The sequence below is a fragment of the Lytechinus variegatus genome, chromosome 1 (genome assembly GCF_018143015.1).
Source record: "Lytechinus variegatus isolate NC3 chromosome 1, Lvar_3.0, whole genome shotgun sequence".
NCBI classification, from domain to species: domain Eukaryota; kingdom Metazoa; phylum Echinodermata; class Echinoidea; order Temnopleuroida; family Toxopneustidae; genus Lytechinus; species Lytechinus variegatus.
In genome coordinates, this window is record NC_054740.1 from 75,638,818 (window position 1) to 75,664,829 (window position 26,012).

The 26,012-nt window shown below is 33.9% G+C and overlaps 1 protein-coding gene across 2 annotated transcripts in view; it reads left to right on the plus strand.

Moving 5' to 3' along the window:
* Positions 1-2,653: 2,653 nt before the first annotated feature.
* LOC121423207 overlaps positions 2,654-26,012 on the plus strand; it is a 49,690-nt gene continuing 26,331 nt past the window's right edge. Inside the window, exons 1-2 of one of the 2 annotated variants that reach the window (XM_041618536.1) lie at positions 2,654-2,992; positions 9,575-9,788. In XM_041618536.1, coding sequence (XP_041474470.1) covers positions 9,662-9,788 — 127 coding nt within the window. In that variant the 5' untranslated portion in view covers positions 2,654-2,992; positions 9,575-9,661. The remainder of the gene's footprint in view (positions 2,993-9,574; positions 9,789-26,012) is intronic. The other variant, XM_041618530.1, reaches the window with a different exon arrangement.

Genomic DNA, 26,012 nt, shown 5'->3' on the forward strand with positions numbered 1-26,012 from the left:
CCCGTAGTTACGCCACTGTATACACATTTAATTATACGGATGTGGATCAAGCTTTTGCCAATAAGGGGGGAGGGGTTCAATCACATTTTCTCCAAACGGCTGCTCAAAGCTGATTTTCTATTTCTTTTTCTTTGAAGAGGTAGTCCGAACAGTGACTTAGCTTTATTCTTATAAACAAGATAATTGTATCTCATAATCCCTGATTGAATATTGCGATTACGAAAAGCGAGCTAAATTTTATAGAAATTTAGGAATTTTGTTATTAAAAAATTGAACATTCTGAGCAATGATTGTGATTATGAACAAGACGCGTATGAAACTAACTAATAATTCGAGCGCGAAGTGCGAGCTGAAATTTTGGATTTGGATTAACTGTCATAAAGAGGGATTTTAAGTAGTTTGATAGAATTCATAATAGAAGTAGGCCTATACATACTAATGAAAATGCGAGCACGCACCGCCATGCAGCTGATAAGTTTTTACGATCAGACCTGAAAAGGAATATTTTGAGAACTTAATGGAATGCATGAATAGAATAAGTATTTCAAACGAACCTTCTTTTTCGGATTAACGAACCTTACTTCGTTTTCGGACTAACGAACCTTCGGAATTACGAACCTCATTTCGTTTGCGGACTAACGAACCTTCGGAATTACGAACCTCATTTCGTTTTAGGACTAACGAACCTCCGGAATTACGAATCTTATTTCATTTTCGGACTAACGAACCTTCAGAATTACGAACCTTATTTTGTTTTCGGACTAACGAACCTTCGGAATTACGAACCTCATTTCGTTTTCGGTCTAACGAACCTTCGAAATTACGAACCTTATTTCGTTTTCGGACTAACGAACCTTCGGAATACGAACCTTCGGAATTACGAACCTTTGGAATAACGAACCTTTGGAATATTCGAACCTTCGGAATAACGAAGCGTCGGATTAACGAATGCGGGCATCATCCCCCACCACTTTTTCAAGATAGAAAAAAGAATAAATCATCAAAAAATTAATATTTAATATTACTGTTGATGTGAAGATTTATCCTTAGATTGAGGATTAATCCTTGGATTCTTTCAAATTCTTGCCTAATTTTGCATTCTAAAATTTCTCGCACGATCGCTCTGCTCCCGCGTTCAATCGATTCTTATACAAGAGTGACAAATCTCTACGTAATTTATCCACTGCATCATGGGAGTTTAGTTATAATAAGTCCATTATATGTGATTCCAATGACCTTTACATAATGTAACTTATATCATTTAAATACAATCTCGTGAATATTGGGCGGGGTGGGGTCATCTCGCATCTTTCTAGAAGCGGGGAATTTTGTTTAAAAAATATTTGGCCTCCCATATTCTTCAAATTATAGTGTACGATGAGTCACTGATAACATTGATCAAATCAATGCCGTTTGTAATCTTTGCTCAAAATATCGAATGTTGCATCATCTCCCAATATAATCTTAAAGATTATTCAAAATCTTTCCTTTTCACATACAATTTCATTGTGATATTACCATTTGGGGGGGGGGGCCTTGGATAATTTCATATATTCCCGATAATCATGATCCTGTTTTTTGTTTTCATTCTCATCTCACTTTAACCAGTGAGCAATTAAGTTTTCGTTGAACAAAACTCCACTATTTAATCTCTATTTGCTCTTTTTATATATTTCTTGTTCACATTCTTCTACGTTGACAGATAATACCCTTATCATCATCATTTTAAATGATTGAAGCAACTTTTTTTTAAAGGCTCGCTAACTACGTTCACCGCCGCAATATCTCCCATACACTCCTTGAAAGACAATTTGGTTATCATTCTGTCTTCCAACTATGGAAACTTTGCTCGCTCGCTTCGCTGGCTTGCATTTGGATACTAACTTTAGTCCAGTAGTTTCCGTCACAACAAATTCATAACACCTCATTAAAGACGATTTTGGTCATTATGCCTTTCACCATTGAAAATGCTCGCTTGCATCTGGATATAAGTGTATTTTTAATTACACAACTAATTAATTACAAGCCTTTTGGGGAAAAATGATGAGAGATTTTTAACTAAAATATTAAAGGATTATGTACACGGTTTACATAGCCCGCATACATAACCCTATATAGGTGTGGGGTGTCCCCCAAATTTTTAATTTTCAGGTCAGTATATATCCCCCCCCCCCGAATGCTCGGAGCAGATTTACGCCATTGCTATGCAAACCGTAGGCTTCTACGTGTCTTCTAAAGTATATTTTGCATTTTTTGCTCAGAATGATAAATTGGGCTTAGTGCAAAGAACTCTCGTGGTACTTGACTGATGAATCGTCGAAGTCCCCGAAATAAAATGAAAAAGCGCTTACGTGTAATAAAAAGTTTTGGATTCAAACATTAGAGAAATGGGGGTATTTGTCTGTGTACGTAGCAAGTGTATTCATTTATGGTCGGTTGGAGCATTTAGTTTTATTAAAATCCTCAAAATCCCCAAGAAATTAATTAAACTGATATGAATAGCAAGGCCGTGTTAGTAACAGCATTAATTTCTCCTGAAAAAAAGTTGGATAAACTCTAACAACTCCCTATGCCAAGTTATCCCTCCCGAAACTGACCAATGAATGAGGTCCGTGAGCGAAGAATACGACGTTTTCGTGAGAACTAGGTCAGTAGGTCATTTTGTTATTTGTGTCTGGCCTAAGCTCCGCAATATGTTGTGTGTGCTCCGTGAGTTTTTCACACACAATTCTCAAGCTAACGGAGCTCGTACATACTCGATTCGAGCTGGGCCTACTCGTAGCCTGAGCTCCTCCTCCTGCTCGCTCGCGCTCGACCGTGTGCTGCAGCGATTAAAGAGTTCTTGATTCTCTACTCATTCATTCATTCGCGAAGCCTACCTCCTGAGTCAGAATTGTGTTTCCTATTGCATGTCGGCAATTAATTAATTCGGAGAAGAAGAGTGTTTCCTTAGAAAGTGCCTGTATCATCATAATTCAACAGGTAAGAAATTGTAAGTGATTCTTTGCTGATTTTTTTTAGTTCACAACTGTATCTGTTTTTGTCAACAAAGCACCAGACGAAGCCTTTGTTACAGCGTAGCAGGGTCGAGCTACGGGCAGCGGTGGGCAGGCGGACCACGAACAATGACCTATTTCTACCAAGCCCTTTGTTCTCACCGGTGACTTCTTTTCTGTATTTGGTACTTTGTCGCACGTCAAACAAGGGATAACGAAGTGCTTTCACCTCTTACCAGAGTTCACGTTTGTTTTGCATTCGTCTGTTATTCTGTATGGGTTTAAGTAGCTGAGTCAAAGTTACTGTGAATGTAGCTAGCCGGTGGCGGTAGTATATATATTAATATAAACATATACATGTATACTACATTCTATAATGTTTCGCCCCAAAACCCAGGAGAGCAATTGTTATGAAATGTAAACAGTGCATGAGCTAGAGTAATAGAAGAGAAACAATTAAAACAAACAAATAAAAAAGTCTTTATAATTTTGAATGGGATTTTCTATCATTTTGTCTAACTTGACAGGCCTATCAGATTTGCCTGATTGTTCAAAATTTCCAGAAAAGAGTATTTATTAACATAGCAGATAAGATAGTGTGTAATCAGTTAGAACTACTAACTGTCATGTTTTCATAATTTTAGTAATTCTATAACAAGTACATGTAGATTCCTACTAAATTTATTGTATAATAATTATGATATTTTAGTGATGATGATGATGATCTTATTCCTGGCACAGTCAAACTCCACAAACAGGATATGATTGCTGCAGGCATGTGTGGCTAGTTTTTTAATTAATAATTTGCTCCCTGCATGAAAGTAGACATTTGAATTTTGCTTTGATGCTTTGATGAAGATTACGAAGAGGATGATGATGATGAATATGATGGTAAATGGTGATGATAATGATGGTAGTGATTTTGATGAAGAAGATGGTGATGATGATGAAGATAATGATAAATAAGGTCATCATGATGATGTAAAAACAGCACATAATTTTCATGGTACAGTTTGCTCCACATTTTAAAAAATGTCTGCTACACAAAATTTCTTTTGTTTTTCAATTTTCACTGAGGACAACATATACATGTAAACGCTTTTTCCTTACAACCAGAAATGCTAATCAACTCTGAAGTAAAACTCCCCGAAAGGTAATAGGCTAATTATAATATAACTGGTAATAGTAATACAAGTCACATTAATTAGATGAACACCAACCGCGTAGCCAGGATTTCATTTTGGAGGGGGCGGTAAATGCACGCGAAGCGTGCCAACACTTACAGAGCGCGCGAAGCGCGCTCCCTAGGGGGTGGGTGCAGGGAGGGGGAGTTTCCCCCTCCCGCGCGAAGCGCGAAGCTTTTAGTGTTTCATAAATTAAAATGAAAAGGAGCCGTTTCTCTTGTCTCTAGTACCTCCAATTCGGTTGACTATATTGCGATTTTGAACCTTGTTTTCAAAAGTGATTGTGAACGCACAAAAGAGGTATACAATGGAGGAAATTAAAATGATAATAACTCCGCGCGAAGCGCGGAAGCTAAAGTGTTTTTTCAATTTTTCTTGCCATAAAAAGGGTCCCGAGAAAAGGGTATTCTCAAAGATATATTGAAACTTTCTTTGGAAAGATCAGATTTGATTACAAACAATTTAGCATCAGTGCATATTTTTAACTCGCAAAACAGAGGAGAAGATTGGTAGAGGAAGATATTCCTCCCCGCGCAGAGCAATGAAACTCTGAAATTTCAAAGGGCGGACGTTTCATCAAATGTAGATATCTCTAATACCCAATCGTCTCTAATTCAATTGATTTTCTAAGATTATTGAACTTCATTACAAGGAAAATAGTGCGCATAAAGTTGAAACTTCTGTGATTTATTGAAATTATCTATCTATATAATAAAGGATGATTTTTTTTTACTTATCCTGAAGCGCTTCATTTTGAATATAAAGAAACTTAAGTGTCATTCAAAATTTCAAACTGAGGGCGCAAAACAGGACAGGAGATGAATGTATACAGGGAAATGACATGAAGTTTAATACAATTTGATAAAAAAAAATATTGTACTTTTTTATTTAATACGACACGAATTCCATACCTTCCTCTTATTAAATTAGGAACCTGTTTGCCCCCAAATTATGGTTGTTTATATAATGAGCTGAAAAGTGGGAGAAGCTGACTTTATGGAGGTGACGGCAGAAACTCAGTGATATAAAGATTTTACCCGCTCGGAGCCGACCAGACCAGAAGTTGCGCGATCAATTGAAAAAAAAAATAACTTCATATATTTACTTCGGCCTAACTTTACTCAAATTCATGCCCTAATGTATACAATTTTAACTTTAACTGGCAAGAAGCACATAGCTGAGGTGGAAAAACAGGGTTAGAGAAAAGGTGGGGGAACAATGGAGAACTTCAATATTGTCATTTAACCGCGCGCAGCGCGGAAGCAAAATTCATATATGAATTTAGAGCAAGAAGAGTGAAGGAGTTTCTCTTTTGAGAAAAAAATAAAGAATAAAAAGAAAAAAACACAAAGCTACCTTCCCTTTCCTCCCTTCCCTTTTCCTTTTCTCCTCTATTTTTTCCCTTCTTTTTTTTTCTTTTTGGGGACGTTTTGGGGGGGGCGACCGCCCCCACCGCCCCCCCCTGGCTACGCGCCTGATGAACACTGGCATTCTAATTATTATTTACAATATTACATGAAATACAAATGAAACTATAAATGAAATGGATGTGTAGGGGAAATTCGAAGACTTGAAGAATAGACAAAAAAGAAGAGGGGTATAAAGGAATCAGAAGAGATAAATTCCAAAATAGATCTATTCCTATATACATGTATATCTGAAGTCAAAGAAACCTTGTTCAAAATGAACAAGTGACAATGTAAAATAAGCTATGTTTGCATTACCACTACAGGGTATAGAGTTCTCTTCAAGATAAAAGAAATGAAATAAATATTTATTGCATGTATTCCGTTCACCTGTTGATTAACCATGTGAATTTCAACTTCCAGAATTATAGCATATAAATATGATGGTACACTCTTCTAAGATTGAGCTTCACATATCATTTTGTCAGCTGGGTCTATTGCCATACCAGTACTTAAGTCTAGAATTACCCCCACCCCCGTAAAGTTCTCTTCCATTCTGTAACATTATTTAGTTATTAGCCTTATATTCCATAGCCAATGTTAGTAAGGTTTTTTGTTGTGTTTTTAATTCAATGCTCAATTTTATAGTATAACTATGATATATTTATTTATTTATTTATTGAATGGTTTATTTATTTCAATATTCACTGAAAATAGCAGCCAAAGGCTGAATTACATTCAGTTTACAAATGGTTTATACAGACATTTTAAAAACATACAAATTGGAATAAAATAGGCAAATATCAAAAATATTCTACAAAATAATTATACATATTATGAAATAAATTGAAATACTCAGCATATGAGAAGAAAGCCTCAGAGATAAAGTACATGTAGTGAAAGCATGTTGGAACGAAAGATAGAATGAAAAAGAGGAAGAGAGGGAGACAGGAACAAAGTTACAAAGGTTGGATATTTAAACAAACATGGAAAAAACATCGGTAAAAGTGATTATAATGCAACAAATGGAAAACTGAAGAAGAAACAAATGATATTGGGATACATGTTTTTAAGCTAGTGCAACTAAAGTAATTCAGAACAGTTCAATGATGTCAGATGTACATGTACTATGTCACATCAATGAAACTGTTGCCTTACAGTAGGTAAAACTACAGAAGCAGTAGAAAATGACATTTTAAATTTTTTGGCGGTTCTTGATTACATTTTCATAATAAACTTGCTCTGCCTTCATATATCTTACACCACTGGTGAATCATATACATGTAATTGCACCTTTGGTAACACTTCTCACAAAAGGTAAATGTAAGCTGGGAATACTCTCACTATCCCTATTCATTAAGCACTTATGCCCTTTTAGCCATGAGGAAAGAAATCTGTGTGGCTGTGAGTAAGATAGGTCATTGTGCAATAAAGATCCATGCATGTGCGGGCGGCAGAGAAAGAAGAGTTGCTAGTGATAAGTACTTTAGGAAGTTTGGTGTTTATATCAGAGTATGACTTGAAGGAGGTCAGAAGAATCAGGTGCACTCATTAAGTACTTCCCAGTTGGCATAGTCAAGGCAATTGTTTTATCATGATTAATCCCAATTGATGATGGTATTAGTTAATGCATTGAATACTGAGCTTGATGTTTTGTTTATTGAATCTCATAGAAGATAGAAAATTCAGGATTTATAGAGTTAATGCTGGTGTACCAGATGGATTGAAATCCTTATAGATTTAATTCGTTGTTCTGTTTGAACTTTTGAGAATACACTACCACTTCCAAACTTCATATTACAGTTTACTGTATACATAAAGACAGTATATTTCATTCAATGATTGCTTGTCATATTAATATGTAATGTTTACAGTGTGACTTTTATGATATTATTTTATTGTCAGGAAAATGTTAAAAGTGAGACTGAAAAAAAGTAATTCCCTAATCATCACTTTTAAAGAAAAAGGTGTGTTACAATATGGTGTGGTGTTCTTAAATGCAAACTGTAAATTATATTTATCCACCATAATAAAGGCCTATTTATTCTCTATTTTTTTATTACTACATGTATGTGAAATTTTTAAAAATATTTTTAATATTGCACTTTGCCTTTGCCTTTGCTTATACTGTACACTGGATTTTCAGTCTTTGGACTGTTTTGCCAGTTTTCTAGATTGGATAAAAATACCATACTACTACTACTACTACTACTAGAAAAAAATCAAATGAATAAATGAGCGTAGCTAAACAATTATTGATGGGTATTACATTTTTATTTTTCTGAGAACTGCTCTTCTCCATAATGAACAATTCATGTACTAGTGAATCTGTACATGAAATGACTTACATACATTGATGAACCTGAATGTTGGGGATAGCTTTGAACTTGTATGCACTTTAGCTAGACACCTCTGTTAAGAGCTGATAGTAGATCCTAGTTAACACCCTGCTGTGTATTTTCCTAGTATTGAAGGGATACTCTTGGATAAACTTCCATTGTGAAAGGAGTTTTCCCACTGAGGAAAGTAGAAAAACCAACAATAAGAGGTGAATGTTTTCAGGTTAATACTTCAAAATATTTGACCTTTCTCGTCAGCTTTTCATTGTTCATCCTTTTCCATTCTGTAAAAATTATGAGATGCCATACAATATCCAGTGATTATACTCATTATACAGTCTTGTACACTTTTTACAAAATATTTTGACTTAACCTGATGATTTAATTTATATGAAAGTAAAGGAAAGTTTTGAGCATGATTTTAAAAAATGTCCAACTCTCAATAAAATGTTGATGGATAACACTATTGTATAATTCCTTTAAAAAAATAATGAAACCAACATAAACGTGCATGCTGTGCGTAGATAGATTACAAACAGCAATATACTGAATATTAATGAGAGAATAAAGCTGTTTGAAGGATCAATTGTTGGTGATTGTTGCCCTTAGATATAATTTGTTTTTAATCATTGGATGAGATACTTCCCATGGATATACGATTTGAGACACCCACATTGGTCATTTGAAACTGACCCACTATCACCCACATTCTTAACAAAATCAGAAAACAAAGAAGCAAAGAAAAGTGAAACAACTCTTACAACTTTGGCAGTAACATTGAGTGATATAAATGTTCATGTATTGGCTAAAATATTTTACTGTTTTAACACATATTTCCTGTAAATATTACAGTATCAAACTTTCACGTGTCTGTAATGTTTAAAACTACACTTGATACGTTGATACTATTTCAGATTTTAGAATGAACATTGTATACTCAAATCTAAACATATAAACCTAGATGGCTATTAGATTGAAACACACATATCAAAGTCAAATATGGTAAATCTGTCTTGAAAATTGTAATTTTTTGCAGTACCATAAAGAAGTAATTATGTAATGTTTACAAATAATATCTCCCCTGATAGTCCAAGAATGAATGCAGACAAGTTAAATCAGTGTAGTTCACTGAAAATATTTTCTCAAATTAACAAAAGTCTGTTTAACATAGATTTAAAGACAAATTTTTAAAAGACTTCATTCTATTTGTAAGGTAAATAGTAAATACTCTATCCATTTTATAAGCGAGCATTGTAATTGTAATCAGTTTTAAAGCGTTGTTCAGTGTCCCTTTCTTGACAATTAAAGTTCATATTAATTTTAGCTCATCTTGATAGGATTCATTCTTATGGAAGGGTACATGTAAGGATTCCTACATTTACTTCAAATTTCTTGCTGTCCATATTAAATATTATTCCAAATCTCCTTCAGCTTTATATTTTCACTTCACAATCTTAATGGAGCTTCATTTTTTACCTGTTATACTAATGGAGCAAGCAGTGAAAAGCACAATGTCAACTGATTAAAAAAATTGTTTATACTACTGTAATGAAGTTTTGACTGATTTTGAATCATATAATTAGAGAGTATCATTTTTTTGTCAATTTTTTTTCATTTTCTGTCACATTCTTGCAATGATTTCCTTACAGATCTATGTAGTTGTCAGTCAAGTATTAAGGCTTCCAAGGCATTGCTAGAAGATTGAGATACCAGACAAACTGCAGACATCTATCACCATGGCAACGATGGAAGGCCTTCTGCCTGGACCATCATCATCATCTTCATCTTCATCATCTCTAGGAGCTAAACGCAAGCTGCCAGTTGAGTGGGAGCTGCGAGATAGAACAGAGCCAGGAGCATTAGGTAAGTAGGAAATATGATTTTTTTATTGGAAGCCATTCTGTAATTTCCATGTTGGTTCCGGGACCAGCCTTTTCTAGAAGATACAACAGATTAACAGAAAATTTCAATTAGGCATGATAATCAAGAAAAAAGCAACTTATCTATTTATCAAACATGAAGACAAGATAGGTTTTATTTTTTTCCCTCCTGCTTCGAATGGTTCAAAAATAAAATATCTGTTAACTGAAATAAGTTGATATTGACTACATACCAATACCGGTCTTAGAATTATATAATGTGTATACATTTACATATAGGATAATCCAATTTGTATACAGCATCAAATGATTCATTGGAATAAGCCATGTATTGATGAAATTATTTAATAACAACTATTAAAAACAAAACTTAGATATCAAAAGCATTCTAAAAAAAGTATATTGTTTGGTGGTTACTAAATATTTTGACCTGAAATGGCTTGAACTAGATTACCAAAGAGACTATAGATCTCCATGGACATTTCTGGGGTAATTTTTGTGATAGATTTATTTTGATCTAACAGGGTATAATGACTCCTATGAGAATCTTGTGAGTATTAAATGCTATCAGAGGATATCCATACTCATTTTTTATCATCACTTGAGAGGAGAAATCAATACAGTAGATATCATCCGCTATTACATGTACATATCTTGCTGAAGCTATGTTTAATTTGTGAAAGGCAACATTTCGTCTTCAGAACATGTAGAGTTGAAAATTTGCAGTTTTTAGTTAATTTTTGGTTGGTCACAAAATTAGGGGTAAGTATTACCATTCAATTCAATGTCTTTATTTCCAAATCATTAGAAAAATTACATATCTACAACACATAAAGTCAAATGCATTTCAAATCATTAAAAATATAGATATATAAATAAAGTAGATGGTAAAGGCATTCCATAATTCATTCATGTACAATAAAAGTAGATGAGGAAAAGGGGGGAACTATCATTTGAAAAACATTTTTTAATATGGGTCTGGTGCGCAATATTCTTTTCCGATGTTAAAATACCCTCAATTATGAAAACCTGCAGTAACTGATGATGAAAATAGCTATAGAACCTATCATCAATTGCTATCTTGTTGGATATAAAAACCCACTTTAGGGATGCTTTTGAGCACAGAGAGTGATGAATAGTGTCTCTCATCCTTTGCTAGTTTTGGTTTTTGAAAAATCCATGACCGCGCCTCATCAGAAGTATGTCACGCTTTCAAGAGTTGTTGGAAACCTTGAGGCTTTCTCCTCCAAACTATATCATGGCAAGCAGACAAAGGGGCACCAGATCCTCTCTTTTATTTTTTCTACATGATGGAGGATGAAATAGAATATTGGATGATCTGTGACGCGTCCGGGCATTTCTTTGCGTCACCACCGTGGCACGTTTTTGCTTGGATGTAACCCCCTTGGGTGTCTCATGTCAAGCGATGAACATTCTTTAGAATGCGTAATGAACCTGATCGCAATGTGACCCAAATAGGTAAAGGTACTTCACCTTCACAGGTATACCTACATGATATCACATAATCTTGACACAAGTACAGCCCTTCTTGACGTCTTGTATCCCTCATCAAGGCATCTCACATGAAAGAATACCCTAGAGAGAGAAGGTAGAATTATATATGTAATTACTGGCTGGATTCGACAAAAGAAAGCAAATCAATTGTAAATCTATTCAACATCAGTATAAGCATATTAAAATAGTGTATAATGTTAGCTCATTATGTGTGCTTAAAAGCCAAGAATACCCCAGCACCAAATTGATTTGATATATTCAATCAAACAAGTGCAATATGAAATTCACCTATCTTGGATAGGAAAACTGCCACATGTTAAACTTTTGCATAATTCTCATGAAATTTTGGATTTTATTGATACCAAAGTTTTTTAATCATACAATTTTGATGAAATTTCATTTTTACACTCATTTTGTTTCTTCCCCTTTTTCTTTGATTTTAAAATGGATTAGGCTTTTGAAGGAAACTCATTGAACCAGAATCTGTGCACATTTAAAAAAAATCAAGGGGTTTAAAGCCAAACTTGAGTAGTCACAGGGAACAATATAATCTTGAGATAAAATCTTTGAAATCAAGACTAATTGTTTCATCACAGATCTAGCCAGGACTGACATTTTAAGATGTAATTGAACACCATGAAATAAAGAAATCCAGGCTGAAAATTACTAACATGCTGAAAATCAGCAAAATGGCTTATGTTGGTAATAAAAAGGATCTGTCTACACACGTAAAGCCTTTCCTTATTCCCTAAAGTACTATAGAAATTACATACATATTTTTTTACCAAAATTATAGGGCAAATAATGTTTATTATGCTAATGTTTTGTGGTCATTTAGTGGCCGTGATCACGACTGGAATTTATCTCTAAAAGACATGGTTTTACATCAGATTTATGATTGAAAAAAATAACTTACCCGTCACATTACTTCATTGTTTTACGTCACACTGAACTTACATGTAGTATAATACTGAATTATTTACAAAAAAACTAATGTCGTGGAGCACATCAATATCACCCTTGTGACAGACATTATATTTTGATAGTCTAATCTGATGTTCTTGGATGAAAAGAGACAAGACATTGATGAATATGAGCTGGGATGGATGAAGCAGATTGATACATGTATGTTATTCTGTCAGCACTCATTACGAGTTCCTGCTCAATCATTATAGCGGAGTTATGCATGTTTTCACCAACTTCCCCTTTCAAAAATAACATTCCACATTTTCTTTCATAATTCTATTCAAACATGCATTCTACATGTACACATACAGTGTACTGGTACTACATTTATTTATATTACCTTAGAACTCTTAAACATTGCCTTGACTACCCCTTTTTTCATGGTTTCTATTGTCCACCTATAATATGCAGAATAGTATCAGATATTTTTTCTTTTAATTCAAAAAGTGTCATAAAAAGTTTCATGCAATTCAGATTCAGTGTGAAAACAGTAAAGTTCAACTAAACTACTATTTTAAGACATGTATATTGTTACAATATTGTGGGCCGATATGATTCAGAGTGGGAGAAATTTGACGATATTGAACATGTACAATATCACTATTAATGAACCAAAATATACATTTCTGAGCTTACAACTTGCAATTTCAACTCGTTTTGCATAATATGAACATGTATCCTAGATACATAGTGGCCTTTGTTGAAAAGAATGACCTTATTTTATTCCAGAGTAATCAGACATTAGCCTAGTTTTATGGCTTGATATATTTGTTGCAGTTTTCAAGTCGATATGAATACTAGCAATCTTTTTATCCGTTCCATAAATGCTCTTGATATCATATCCTATATAATATGGAAAAATGGAGTGCACATCTCGAGGCTCGAGATGAAATGGGTTTACCTCATGCTTATCTCTGTATTAGTTTCATACATCAACAGTTTGTAAAGAAATAGTCACTTGACACAATTAGTTTCTTGCCTATCAGAACACATCACTTAACATCCTAGATGTTACAAGGTGATGATGAAAATTGGAATAATTGACTGCCAACTATTCATTTCCTTGTAATTTTCCCCAGTCTTATTGATGGCACAGTATTTATTTGACTTACAAATGGTGCACTCTTTTTCTCTTGCCCCCTGGCTGTGGAGATAGCATCTTGCATCGACTGCCGACTGCCCTGAATGAAATACATCGCTTTGGTGACTCAACAAGATAGGGAGATGGTGGAGGGGGAAGATTGGGAAGGAGGAGAGAAAGAGAGAAGGAGATGTATATAGAGCAAGCGATTGTGCATCCGCAAGGCAGGAATATCTCATTGTTTGTAGGTCAATGATATTGTTTTGAATTAGGTCATAATTCTTGATGTTTCTCTTGCGTCTTGTAGCCCCAAGCTCTTTAGGAATGATGTCAAATCCGTACAGAGTAAAGGATGTATATTTAGAAGCGATCAGAGTTTAAGTTTCCAAACTAAGCTGCGTAGCGATGCTCCGGGATCGATAGAGATAACCTTAATTAATCTCAAGATGTTATCAGTAGATTGGAATCTTGTTGCTGAATAATGGAAGGGGTGCTTCTTCTGAGTACAGGATGGATCAATATTGTTACATTTATGTTATTCTGATTACAATAATATTCTTGAAATGAATCTAAGGTGAAGGTCGCATAGGCCTACCTTGTACATTTACTAAAAAAAAAAAAAATTCTGAAAAAAAATTAAATCGGACTGAGTTGGCTCTGTTAGGCTGCCATCTTTGCTTGTCTTATAACATGAAGCTTACATGTATGTAGGATAGTGATAATGCATTATTATTGAAGCCATAACCCTTTCATGATAATTTTTATTTTCATCAAACAGACCCCAAAAATACAAAGGGGCTAATACCAAATCACTCCACAAAAACACACACTATAAACCGCTAAAGAGCCTTATTAAAAGTAGCCCCCATTTGGATACAAACATATTTTTTGAAAAATCTAGAAGTCATCGATGTCAGAAAGAAATCGAGATTACATCTCTGTGCAAGTTCAAACATAACCACTTACCAGATATTTGGATTTTCTTGCAAAAAATGTATGTTTTGCCATGATATACTTTGCATTTTAAATTAAATAATTGATGATTGCAATCATTTTTCTCCTGCATGACAGGTATTCCTTTGCTTCAGTGAGACAGGTGTGCTAAGACAACAAAACCTTTGGAATGTTTGAGTGAAGAATATAACGGTCCCTTTTACCTGTGTTTAGCAAGATTCATGTTTTGTTTGCTCCAAACTAAAGCCATGAATAAAATGCCTTGTCAACAGAATTATATGATTGATTAACAGTTCTTGAAAACTGCTAGTGAAAATATGTTTTTCATCCAATTTCATAGGATGGATTCAGAAGTCTTTACACCTTTGTACCTATGAGGACAGACAGGTGTGAAATGACAAGCTAAAGAAAAGAATATTGAAATAGGAATGAAATACATTAAAAAGTGTTAATTCCCCCTCCCCCTCCACCATTTATTGCCTCTGAAATGGGGCATTCTTATTATAAAACCATAATTCAAATATTAGCCCAAACACTGAACATTTGTTCCAGATAACTACTTTTTTCTAGACATTTTCAGTTAATAAATGGATAATAAAAATGCTTTTAACACTTTCATACAAATTTATGACACATTTAATGATACAGATGATAACCGTTTCAGTTCTGACTTTTTGCACTTTTCCATATACTCTGAAATAAAAGCAGGATTTAAAAAAAATCATTTTCATTCTGTTACTTATATTTCTTTATCCTTTTATGTTTTGTTTGAAATTTGTTTTGTTTCATGTATACATGTAAGTTTGTTTAATTTCATCACAACTCTGCTACACAGCAAAAACTGTGGTGTTAACCGGTGTACATAGAGGGCCAAACCAGTTATTTTACACCGGTGTTAAATTGGTGGTGTTAGTTTTACACCTATAGGTGTTATTACAACACCTTTGGTTGTTACATTTACACTCTTTGGTGTTATGTTCAATCTTTAGGGTGTAATTTTAACACCTTGGGGTGTGCATGGTCCTCTATTAACACCATTTGGTGTCAGTTTTAACACCACAGTTTTTAAAGTTTGAAGTGGGCATTATTGGTAAATCAGCAATCCAGCTTACAGTTTTGCCTAGGAGTTACCAGCACTGGTTTGGCAGTCTGTTGTCTGTCCATTGCAGATTGTATGGATCAAAAAATTCATGAGAATTGGTACAAACACATTTCGCATCGAATGAAGACAGTGCAATATATATTTTTTGTTACTAAATTAAGTTTTAAAGAGTATATAGGTGAATGACTGTGCTATCTGATCCAAACTGTACTGTGAACATTTTCATTTATCTATTTGCATCGTCAATCAATCGTTATAGGTCAATAACACTAAGTTAGATTTTGATCAGTCAATACAGACAATAATTCAAACAATCCTCAAACAAACAGGTTTTATAAACACAGCCAACTGAATATGTGTCCTCAACTCATTATTTTGAAAAGGTTACTTATGCTGAGTGTGCCAAAGTAAAATAGAATAGATTTTCTGGTTACAACAGTCTAGACATTTTTTTTATTGTAACTTTTCTATTGATTGAGCTGTTTGTAAAAATTATTGCTCTTTTTTTTTTTTTACTTTTGCCACATTCGATATTGTGTGTGCATGGGGGGGGGGAGTAATTGCTCTGATTTGGGGAAAATAGAACCCCCTTCTCATGATTATTCAATTCCTGGATCTGATTCTATATGTGCTAAAATTGTCATTGTTTATGTCATATTTTTTTTTTGCTTTTCCTGCTCTTAACAATTTTTGAGGAACATTTTTGTCCAGTTTGACCCTTTTGACATGAATGGATTATTTTTGGTCAGTTTTCATTTTGTTTGTCACCCAGTGAATGTTTTTTTCTAAAGGAGTTTTTTTTTTCAAGCATACATATACATGTACATTGTACATGTAGAACATTCTCTGCATCATAAGCAGTGCCTCATGTTGTATGTTGCTATGAAAGTTTGTAATGTTATGATTGCCATGACAACCATCAGGAAAACATCAGTATCAATCCCCAGTCCCCATGAACAAGTCAGATTGTCTGTTTTCTCAGAAAGTAAGCAAGTTAAGGAAAGTTCCTGGCAACAAACTTCTGGTTTTATCGATACAAACGACACAAACGTATGATGAAATGACTGAAGTAATTCATGTACCCTTTACATGCATGGTACAGGAGAATTACTTTGGTAAAAGAATTTATTTCATGTGGTCTGTGCATTTCTTGCTGAATCTTAAAGAGATATTTCACAATCAATAAACAAACAAAAAACCCATAACAAGCCTGCTTTTAATAATGAAAACTTGAATATTTCTCTTTGAAAAGTGTAATGTAATGTGTGTGTCAGCAGGGTGAGCTGCTTCAAGAAAATGTAGGAGATTTTAATTCAAATGCCTTAAACCTGTAGGTTATCATTACAGCTACAGTACATTGCATGTAGATCTACTTGTACTTTTTAAAATCAATATTTTAACCTAAACACTCTTCATGTATATAATCTTTGCAAAAGTAAATTAACAATATCTTCTTTTGAAGAAAGATGTACTCTAGTAATCAGTTTAAGAGAGCACTGTTCTTTTTAAGAGGGTTACTGACCAACAATATTCTTTTTGTCCAAAAATAATTCAATTTCGCAAACAAGAGTTGGGCAAAGAGTTCATCAGCAAGTATCCAAGTTAATGTACTTTGCTTTTACTCAGAGTTCATTTTCAGACAAGCAAGGTAAATGAAAATAGAGAGATGAAACTTGATTGTGCATGGGAATATCGGAAGTACATTGTATTTGTTATGAACTTTATAAACTACTTCTAGTCCTCGGTTTAACGACATCCTCTTTCTTTCTTTGCTATAGACATGAAGCCTAACTTCTTTTTTTTTTGTTGATGAAATAGATACATGTACTAACAAGGGTATTGTGTCTTCCTTCTTCGCATCTACTAGCATTGTTATAGTTTTCTTTTTCACCTTAGAAGCCCCAACAAGTTTGGATGTTTCATTATACAAAAACCCCATCCTGTGTGTACAGGGAGAGCTGTCAAATGAATCTAGAATTGTTGTCTTTTGATTAATTCCTTTCATTAAAGTAGCAAATATTTGGGTGTTGTTGAAAGTTGATTTGAAATTATCATTCGTTCTGTGGTGTATTATACAATGATTACCCTACTTCTACGTTGAAATAGGACAAGTTGATTTATGGCTTTTTATTGGAGCGTAAAGTGTGGTTAGCCGTAATCATAACCGCAGATCCGTAGGATGATTATTTGCAATATGTTTTGTTTATTTTTTATATGCAGTAGCAAGTGTCATCTATGAGACGTATTTCACAAGATAATTCTTTTTCACGATAGGTCATTTTAACACAAACAAAGTAATAAAACATGCAATGTCAAAATGATTCATTAGAAATTTTCCACATTTTGTTATTCTCTGATATAAGTTTTTGTATTATTTTCAATATATAGCTTAATATTAATCATATTTTGATCATCATAAAAAAACATTTAACAGTTCTTCCCTTGGATCAGAATCTTATTGTACAGACCCACATAAAAAAACAAAGATTTCAATTTTGAAATTTTGTTTATAAAACAGAAAAAGAGAAAATATTCAGCAATGGCATGTGAAGATCTGTCCAGAAAATGGTGTTTGTATTTGAATGTTGCACCTTACATGTGTATTTCACGTTCTCAATAGTTCAGGATTAGTGTTTACTTTTTCAGGATTAGTGTTTACTTTTATAAACCAAAGTTGGAAGTTGAAACATAATTGTCTTGTTGTACACAGCAATATTTGGGGTATTACATGTCTCATTAGTTTTTTTAATGACACTTTATTGATCAACTTATTCTGTTATATCAGTATTTTTGTTTCACTTTGTTTATTCACTTGCATGTACTTTTCACTAATTTGTTTATTTTTGTAATTCATTTTCATTCATTTGTTTATTTATGTGTTATTTGATATAGTTTTATAACTATTGTTTTATTTCTTCTTATTTTGTGTGTAGGTAATATATATTTCTTGCTTTATGATTTAGGAATGTTGTGATCAGTCCAATGCATTTTATATCAAAACAAGATGCTTCTATTTTGTATAACCTGATTGTGAAACTTCATACATGTTAAAGTTTCTGTTGAACGCTCCTTGAAAAGTTCCATATTACATTCAATATTCACAGAAGACTATAGGGTACAATGTCCACCAAATATCTCTTGATATCTCCTTATTTGAGTATGTTAAGTAAACCGATTGCTTTGATCATACATTAAAAGTAATTTTGTTAGTTTCAAATATTCTGATTGTTGTGATGTCAGCATTAAGCTTCTACGAATCAGGAATTCTCTTAATGTAATTACAGAATGATCAAAGCTTCTTGAGGTTACGAGCATGCGCACTATGGTCTGATAAGCAGGCAAGGCGCAAGTTTTAAAATTGCTAGCTCAGCAGTCACCCACGGCACCCGCACCTAACTACACTGGGCTAAGAAAGTTCCCATAATTTGCTTTCACACTGCCAAAATACTTGCAAACCTTGGACCCCCCCCCCGGCAAAGTTATCGTAACTTTGACAAGTACCTAATATTTAGCAGGTATTTTCATTAGGGAATATTACTCTTAATTTGCTTTCACACTACCAAAATTATCCGGAAATTTCTGAACGGGGTAGATCAGGGCAAATTTCCTGATCAGAAAAAACATAGAATTGACGAACTTAATTCGAGGCAGTCTGAAACCACCTTTTGTTGATAGAAACCTGTAGGTTATCCACCTCTATTTCAATCCAATGTCACGTTCTTTACTATCAATAATACAAACAGAATGAGATCTTCTGCCATCCTCATATACCCTTTGATGTTACAGACCTTCCGACAAAATATTATTAACCCTGCTCTTGCAGGGATTCTAGTGATCACCTCTATTTTAACCCAAATGTTTCCACCCACCTCATCTAATACCCCTTTCATAAACCCAATTATGCGGCTAATAGCAGCATAATTTGGTCGTAAAATTGGAGGAGGACAAGAGTTATCCGCATTACTCTGATGCTGCTATTATCCGCATAATAGCAGCATCGGGACAAGATTTTGAGTTTATGAACGCATTTCCAAATAATGCGGATGATTGCCATGGTGCGGTCACAAGGTCACCCTTTTCCAACACAACCGCATCGGAGGGGGCGTGTCCAGTTGTCATGACGATTATCCGCCTTTTTCAGGATGGGCGCTCGTAAAAATATTGCGGCTTATTTTCGGAGTTTGTGAACGCAATTTTTATTGAATTATCCGCATTACTCTTAGGCGGCTAATTGGAGGATAGGTTTATGAAAAGGGTATAAATGTTTTATTTTTATTTTTAAGGATTTTAAAGGGGATGTCAGTTCAGGCCGTGTGTCATGCTATATTAAAGATTCATTGAAGACTGAAAAACAAAAGAGTGTGTGTAGTGGTCATTATTAAAATTGCATTATTGTCACATTGTAGATACATGTCCAATTTTGTCTGTTTGATTATCTGTTTAAAGTACTTAAAGGTAGGGGTCCTTAACTTGTATCAACATTTATAGATTTTTCTTAGAAAAACAAAGAAATATTAGGACTACTGTATATTAACTGAGTTAATTGTTATTCTTGATGTGGTGGACGGCACTCCGACATCTTCAGCAGAAATCAAAATAGCTCCAAATAGACATGAAATGATTTTCAGTCTGTAGGCCTACTTGTTGATGGCCAGAAGACATGAACATGGTATGCATTTCTTCATTTAAGATCAATTAATTCTTATCAGCAGATTGAAAAAATAAAGACATACAGAGAGTAATATTTTTCCAGGAATTCTACTTGAAATTGTATCATATTTCAATTGATGGTTTGAAAAATGCAAGATGAATACGTGTTTGACTTCCTGTAATAATTGATTTCTCTTGGAAATGAAACATAAAAACCTGAAACTGAATGTACAGTGGTAATTACCCTGACAACATTAAAGCTGATTGTACCATAAACGTAGACAATCAGATATATGTCTTCCTTTAAACAATTTCTTGGTCCTGTAACACAAAGGTTAGCAATTCATTGTTCATTTGTAAGAGCAATTCTGATTGGTTGCTAGTCAGTCAACTGAGCAAATTGCGATATTCTTGATCTATAGGTCATTTCATTTAGGGATTAATCGCAAACCTTTGTGTTCCGGGGCCCAGGTAAAAAAAAAAAACTATGAATTTAGTGTGGTTGAGTTCTTAAAGTTGCAACAATAACAAAAAAGAGTACCTGTATGTCTTATGCTTCATGTACTATAATGCCTCTTCCTTCTCAACATTTTTTTCAAATCAAAGTTTGAATTTCCATGTGCTTCAAAGCAACACTTTCTCTATTGTGCCAATGGGTTTTAAACATCCAGAATGACATTGCTTGGATATTTTGATTTCATCAGATTCAGATTTATTTCCAACAGAAATGACATAAATATTGATACAAATCATTTTCATACATTTATAACAAATATTTATGATACAAATCATTGTCATAATTATATTTAAAAAAAAACATCAATGATAATTAACATATAAGGATATACATGTAAACAAAATATGGTGCATTTTGTAGACAAATTATAATATATAATTTAAATAGAAAAAAGATATCTGTGGAAATGGGAGATTCACTCAATATATCCATGACTGTAAAATCATAGAAAAATTGAACGAATATTTAAAACCATCCTAAGAAGAATTTCAGTAGATGAAGGAACACATTTTGAAATCAACACATTTTATGACAATTATGTGATTGAATTCAGTTTTTCATACCATTAGTAGAACAATATCTATCAAATCAAGGTAATTAGTGAAATTATATATGTGACGGTCTATATTCTCTGGTTCAGATATCTGCAAAATGTTTGTTGATAAATTTATCAAAAAATCAATTTTTGTCTATTATGACACTTAGAATTATGATAATTGAGTATCAAACTAGCTTAATCTTTTATTTGTTAACTCTCTTCTTTATTATGTGTGGAAGAATGCTATTTTCAAGTTAACTGAAACCAAAAAGAACAGGGAAATTTCTGGTATTAAAATATTTAATGAGTGACATAAGTTGATATACAACAGATAGGTTCTATGGTCAAAATTTTTTCAACTTTCACTAGAAGTTTAAGAAGTGTTGAACCCCTTGTACATGTGTATGCTACAGTACAAGTCAATCATGGATTTAATGGGTACATTATCAAATATTATACACAAAGTGATGAGTCGTTAAGTGGAAATTAGCGTCATCGTGACTTTGCTCTTCGAATAGCGACAACCTGATCCTCTTATATTGGGCATTTAATTGTTCTTGCTGGGTTAACGACATGTTTTTATTATGTCAAAATATAGGTCATAATGACGGTGAAAATAGGTCAGCATAATACCTGCTTTGTCTTCCTGGTGATGTGACCCAATTAGTATTCTCATCGTAATCTCTTGTTTCCTATCGCGCTCTGCGTGCTAGTTCAGCCCAATAAACTCATTCACAGTGAACTTTCTCTCAGATACAAGTACCAAATATAAAAAGGTGATTGTAACGGGAAGTTTTTAGACACTGAAGTTGGGAGGATATTACTTTCTTCTTTACTCATTGTTTCTTGACAAAAAGTAATTATCATCTCTGAAAATTGCCAACCAAAAGTATGCATTTATCTATCTTGTGTAAGCGATGGTGTCTTCCAGAATTACTGGGTGTTAGGAGGGGAAGCTTTAAATCATATTACATGTATGTATTACTTGCATTTTGAACTCTTTGTTGCTATTGTATTCAATCAGTTATTACAATATGAATTACAGGAACTCTGTTCATAATTGGAATCCATTGCCCCATATAGTAATCAGACCAACTCTATCCTGAGTGACAGATATAGGATTGTAAGATCAATCACCTTTATTATATATCATTAATCACTTGTATTAGGCATTAACAAATGATCAAAAGATGACTTTATTTTGGTTGAATTAGATATGGTTATATCTTTTTCTTGTTATTTTGATAAATAGCATGCTCTGCGAGTCAGACCCTTGTGTCTTTATAAAAAAATATTTATGCACATCTTTTTGAGCTTTTCCACTTGAATGGAGGTAAAAATGATGTGCAATATAGCAGAAGCAGCAAACTATATGCTCTGACCATTTCTTAAACCATTCCCTACTTTGACCACTTACAGGTGGAAAGTTGTACTGCAGGACAGTTTGAAATACCAATTGCAATTAAAACTATCTTGGGGTTTTATCATTGTAAGCTTTCTACTTCTCAAAGCTGTGTAATTCCTGAATTAGATTGTACAATTCTTTTTATTAGTAGGATCGAGTCATGTCGGATTCTTTCAGGATTCCGATGGTATCTTTCCAGTCAGAATCCGGTGTTCCAGTAGATGTGTGTTGGGAACTTGAACAAATAAAAAAAGTCAAAGGTCATGGATTTTTATGTTGCCAACTACTAATTCTATATTAACAAGTATTGAATGACATTTACATTCAAATTGTAATGAATATTAAAGGGCAATTTCATGCTGACATTTTGATTTCAATGAATAAAGAAAAGTGAGAGAAACAAATTGAATGATTTTTGACGAAATTCCATCTAAAGCAGAGTTATGAATGATTAAATATTTCATTTTGTTTTACAAGAAACAAACAGCTGCTGCTTTCATCATGTAATATGTATTCTATTAATGCCCATTTTTTAATGGTTTATCATAACTGAAATTATTTTCTCATAGAACCCTTTATAAACAGATGTGGCTGTTGATATAATGATTGCATCAGTAAATACATTCCCTATTCCTGATGAAATTTAAATTTACATCACATTCTCAATACATATTATGTATGCATGGGGGAGCTGCTCGCATATCACATAACAAATTTAGAAAATCCATATCTCTGTTATTCAATGGCATATTTTCATAAAAATTTTTGCCTGAATTCACAAAGGTGGTTTTTGTCTCACCTGCATAGCAGAGTGAGACTATAGGCGCCGCTTTTCTGACGGCGACGGCGGCGTCAACATCAATCTTAACCTGAGGTTAAGTTTTTGAAATGACATCATAACTTAGAAAGTATATGGACCTAGTTCATGAAACTTGGCCATAAGGTTAATCAAGTATTACTGAACATCCTATTAGAGTTTCATGTCACATGACCAAGGTCAAAGGTCATTTAGGGTCAATGAACTTAGACCATGTTGGGGGAATCAACATCAAAATCTTAACCTGAGGTTAAGTTTTTGAAATGTCATCATAACTTCATTAAACTTGGACATAAGAGTTTCACGTCACATGACCAAGGTCAAAGGTCATTTAGGGTCAATGAACTTTGGCCGAATTGGGGGGTATTTGTTGAATTACCATCATAACTTTAAAAGTATGTTGGTCTAGTTCATAAAACTTGGACATAAGAGTAATCAAGTACCACTGGACATCCTGTGCGCATTTTAGGTCACATAACCAAGGTCAAAGGTCAATAATTACCCCCATTGGCCATAATGGGGGTATCTGTTGAATTACCATCATATTTTTTGGATCGGATTCATGAAACTTGGACATAAGAGTAATCAAGTATCACTGAATATCCTGTGCAAATTTCAGGTCACATGATCAAGGTCAAAGGTCATGTGAGGTCAATGAACTTTGGCCACATTGGGGATATTTGTTGAATTACCATCCTATCTCTGTAAAGTGTATTGGTCTAGTTCATAAAACGTGGAAATAAGAGTAACCAAGTATCAAGGTCAAAGGTCAATGAACTTTGACCATAATGGGGGTATCTGTTGAATTACCATCATATTTTTTGGATCTGATTCATGAAACTTGGACATGATAGTAATCAAGTATCACTGAACATCCTGTGCAAGTTTCAGGTCACATGATCAAGGTCAAAGGTCATTTAGGGTCAATGAACTTTGGCCGAATTGGGGGGTATTTGTTGAATTACCATCATAACTTTAAAAGTATGTTGGTCTAGTTCATAAAACTTGGACATAAGAGTAATCAAGTATCACTGAACATCCTGTGCGCATTTTAGGTCACAAGACCAAGGTCAAAGGTCAATGAACTTTGGCCATATTGGGGGTATCTGTTGAATTACCATCATAACTTCACAAGTTTATTGATCTGACTTTTTGAAACTTGGACATAAGAATAATCAAGTATCACTGAATATCCTGTGCAAATTTCAGGTCACATGATCAAGGTCAAAGGTCATGTGAGGTCAATGAACTTTGGCCACATTGGGGATATTTGTTGAATTACCATCCTATCTCTGTAAAGTGTATTGGTCTAGTTCATAAAAAGTGGAAATAAGAGTAACCAAGTATCACTGAACATCTTGTGCGAGTTATAGTAGTTTTCAAAGTCAGCACTTCTGCTATGTTGAATCGCGTGATGCAGGTGAGACGGCCAGAGGCATTCCACTTGTTAAGACCATCGGTTGATGCAGATTTTCTGTATAAATTACGCTTATTTATGCGTATATTAAAAAATGTCCAATGTTGATGCATGCTTTTGTCATGGTGCGCCAAATTGACGCCTGTTGCCATGGTTAAGTATGCTATTTTATTCATGAGTCCACTGGTTGAAGAGTGGACTCCTTGATTTAAAACAGTGGACTCGTGAATAAAATAGAGTGGATAACCACGGCAACAGGCATGGCGCACCATGACAAAAGTAGGCATCAGCATTGGACATTTTTTATTATACGTGTAAATAAGCGTAATTTATACAGAAAATCTGCATAAACCGTGAGTTCAACCGATGGTTTTAAAAACCATCTTTGTGAATTCGGGCCTTTGTGCTTCTCTTCTTTCTTTTGTGTTATTATTAATTACTGCACACTTGGCGTGAGGGGATATTTGAATGGCAAAGTGCTGTGTGCATTTTGAAATATACATTATAAATGAATATTTGAAAAATATATAGAAATAAATTAGTACCGCAGAATGAATAAATAAATTTAATATGTATTATGTGTAAAGTTTTGATAGCAATGAACTAGTTATTTCCATACTGTAATTATTAAAGAGACTTTCGTGTTGAAAAATTCCATAAAATGAAACTATGAAAATGGAATACATGTGTTTTTATTTGCCTTGGGCAGTTCTTAACACATGTGTAAAATCCTAGTATATTCTGAGCATTATTTTGTGATTGAATATCAATATCTCTGTTTGCATGAATTTATTATGCATTTAAAACGGTTATGATATACTTCAAGGTCTAACATCTGTTAGTTGATTGACAGACCCCTTTTTTACCCAATTACATGATATAGCATTCAATTGGTATTTGTCTGTAACCTATTTATAACAAAGGCTAGGTAATGTCACATTACGTACAGCTTTTTGAGCAACTAGAGCAGACAAAATAGATTGAACTAGGGCAAGCACAACATATCATCTCCAGAATGGGATACAAATGGGCAATTGACACATTTAACAGTTCCCCTTTCTATCCTTTCAGAACCATTTCAGTATCTTTTTCGTCAACATTCTGGTAAAGAGGGCAAGAGAATCAATGAGAGAAGACAAGGAGGAGTGGTGTGCTCCTTGTTTGGAGGGTTCTATATGGGATGAGGAGGGAGACTCTGATTGATTTCAACACAACATGGATGAAAAAAAAGAAGGTCTTCCAAAA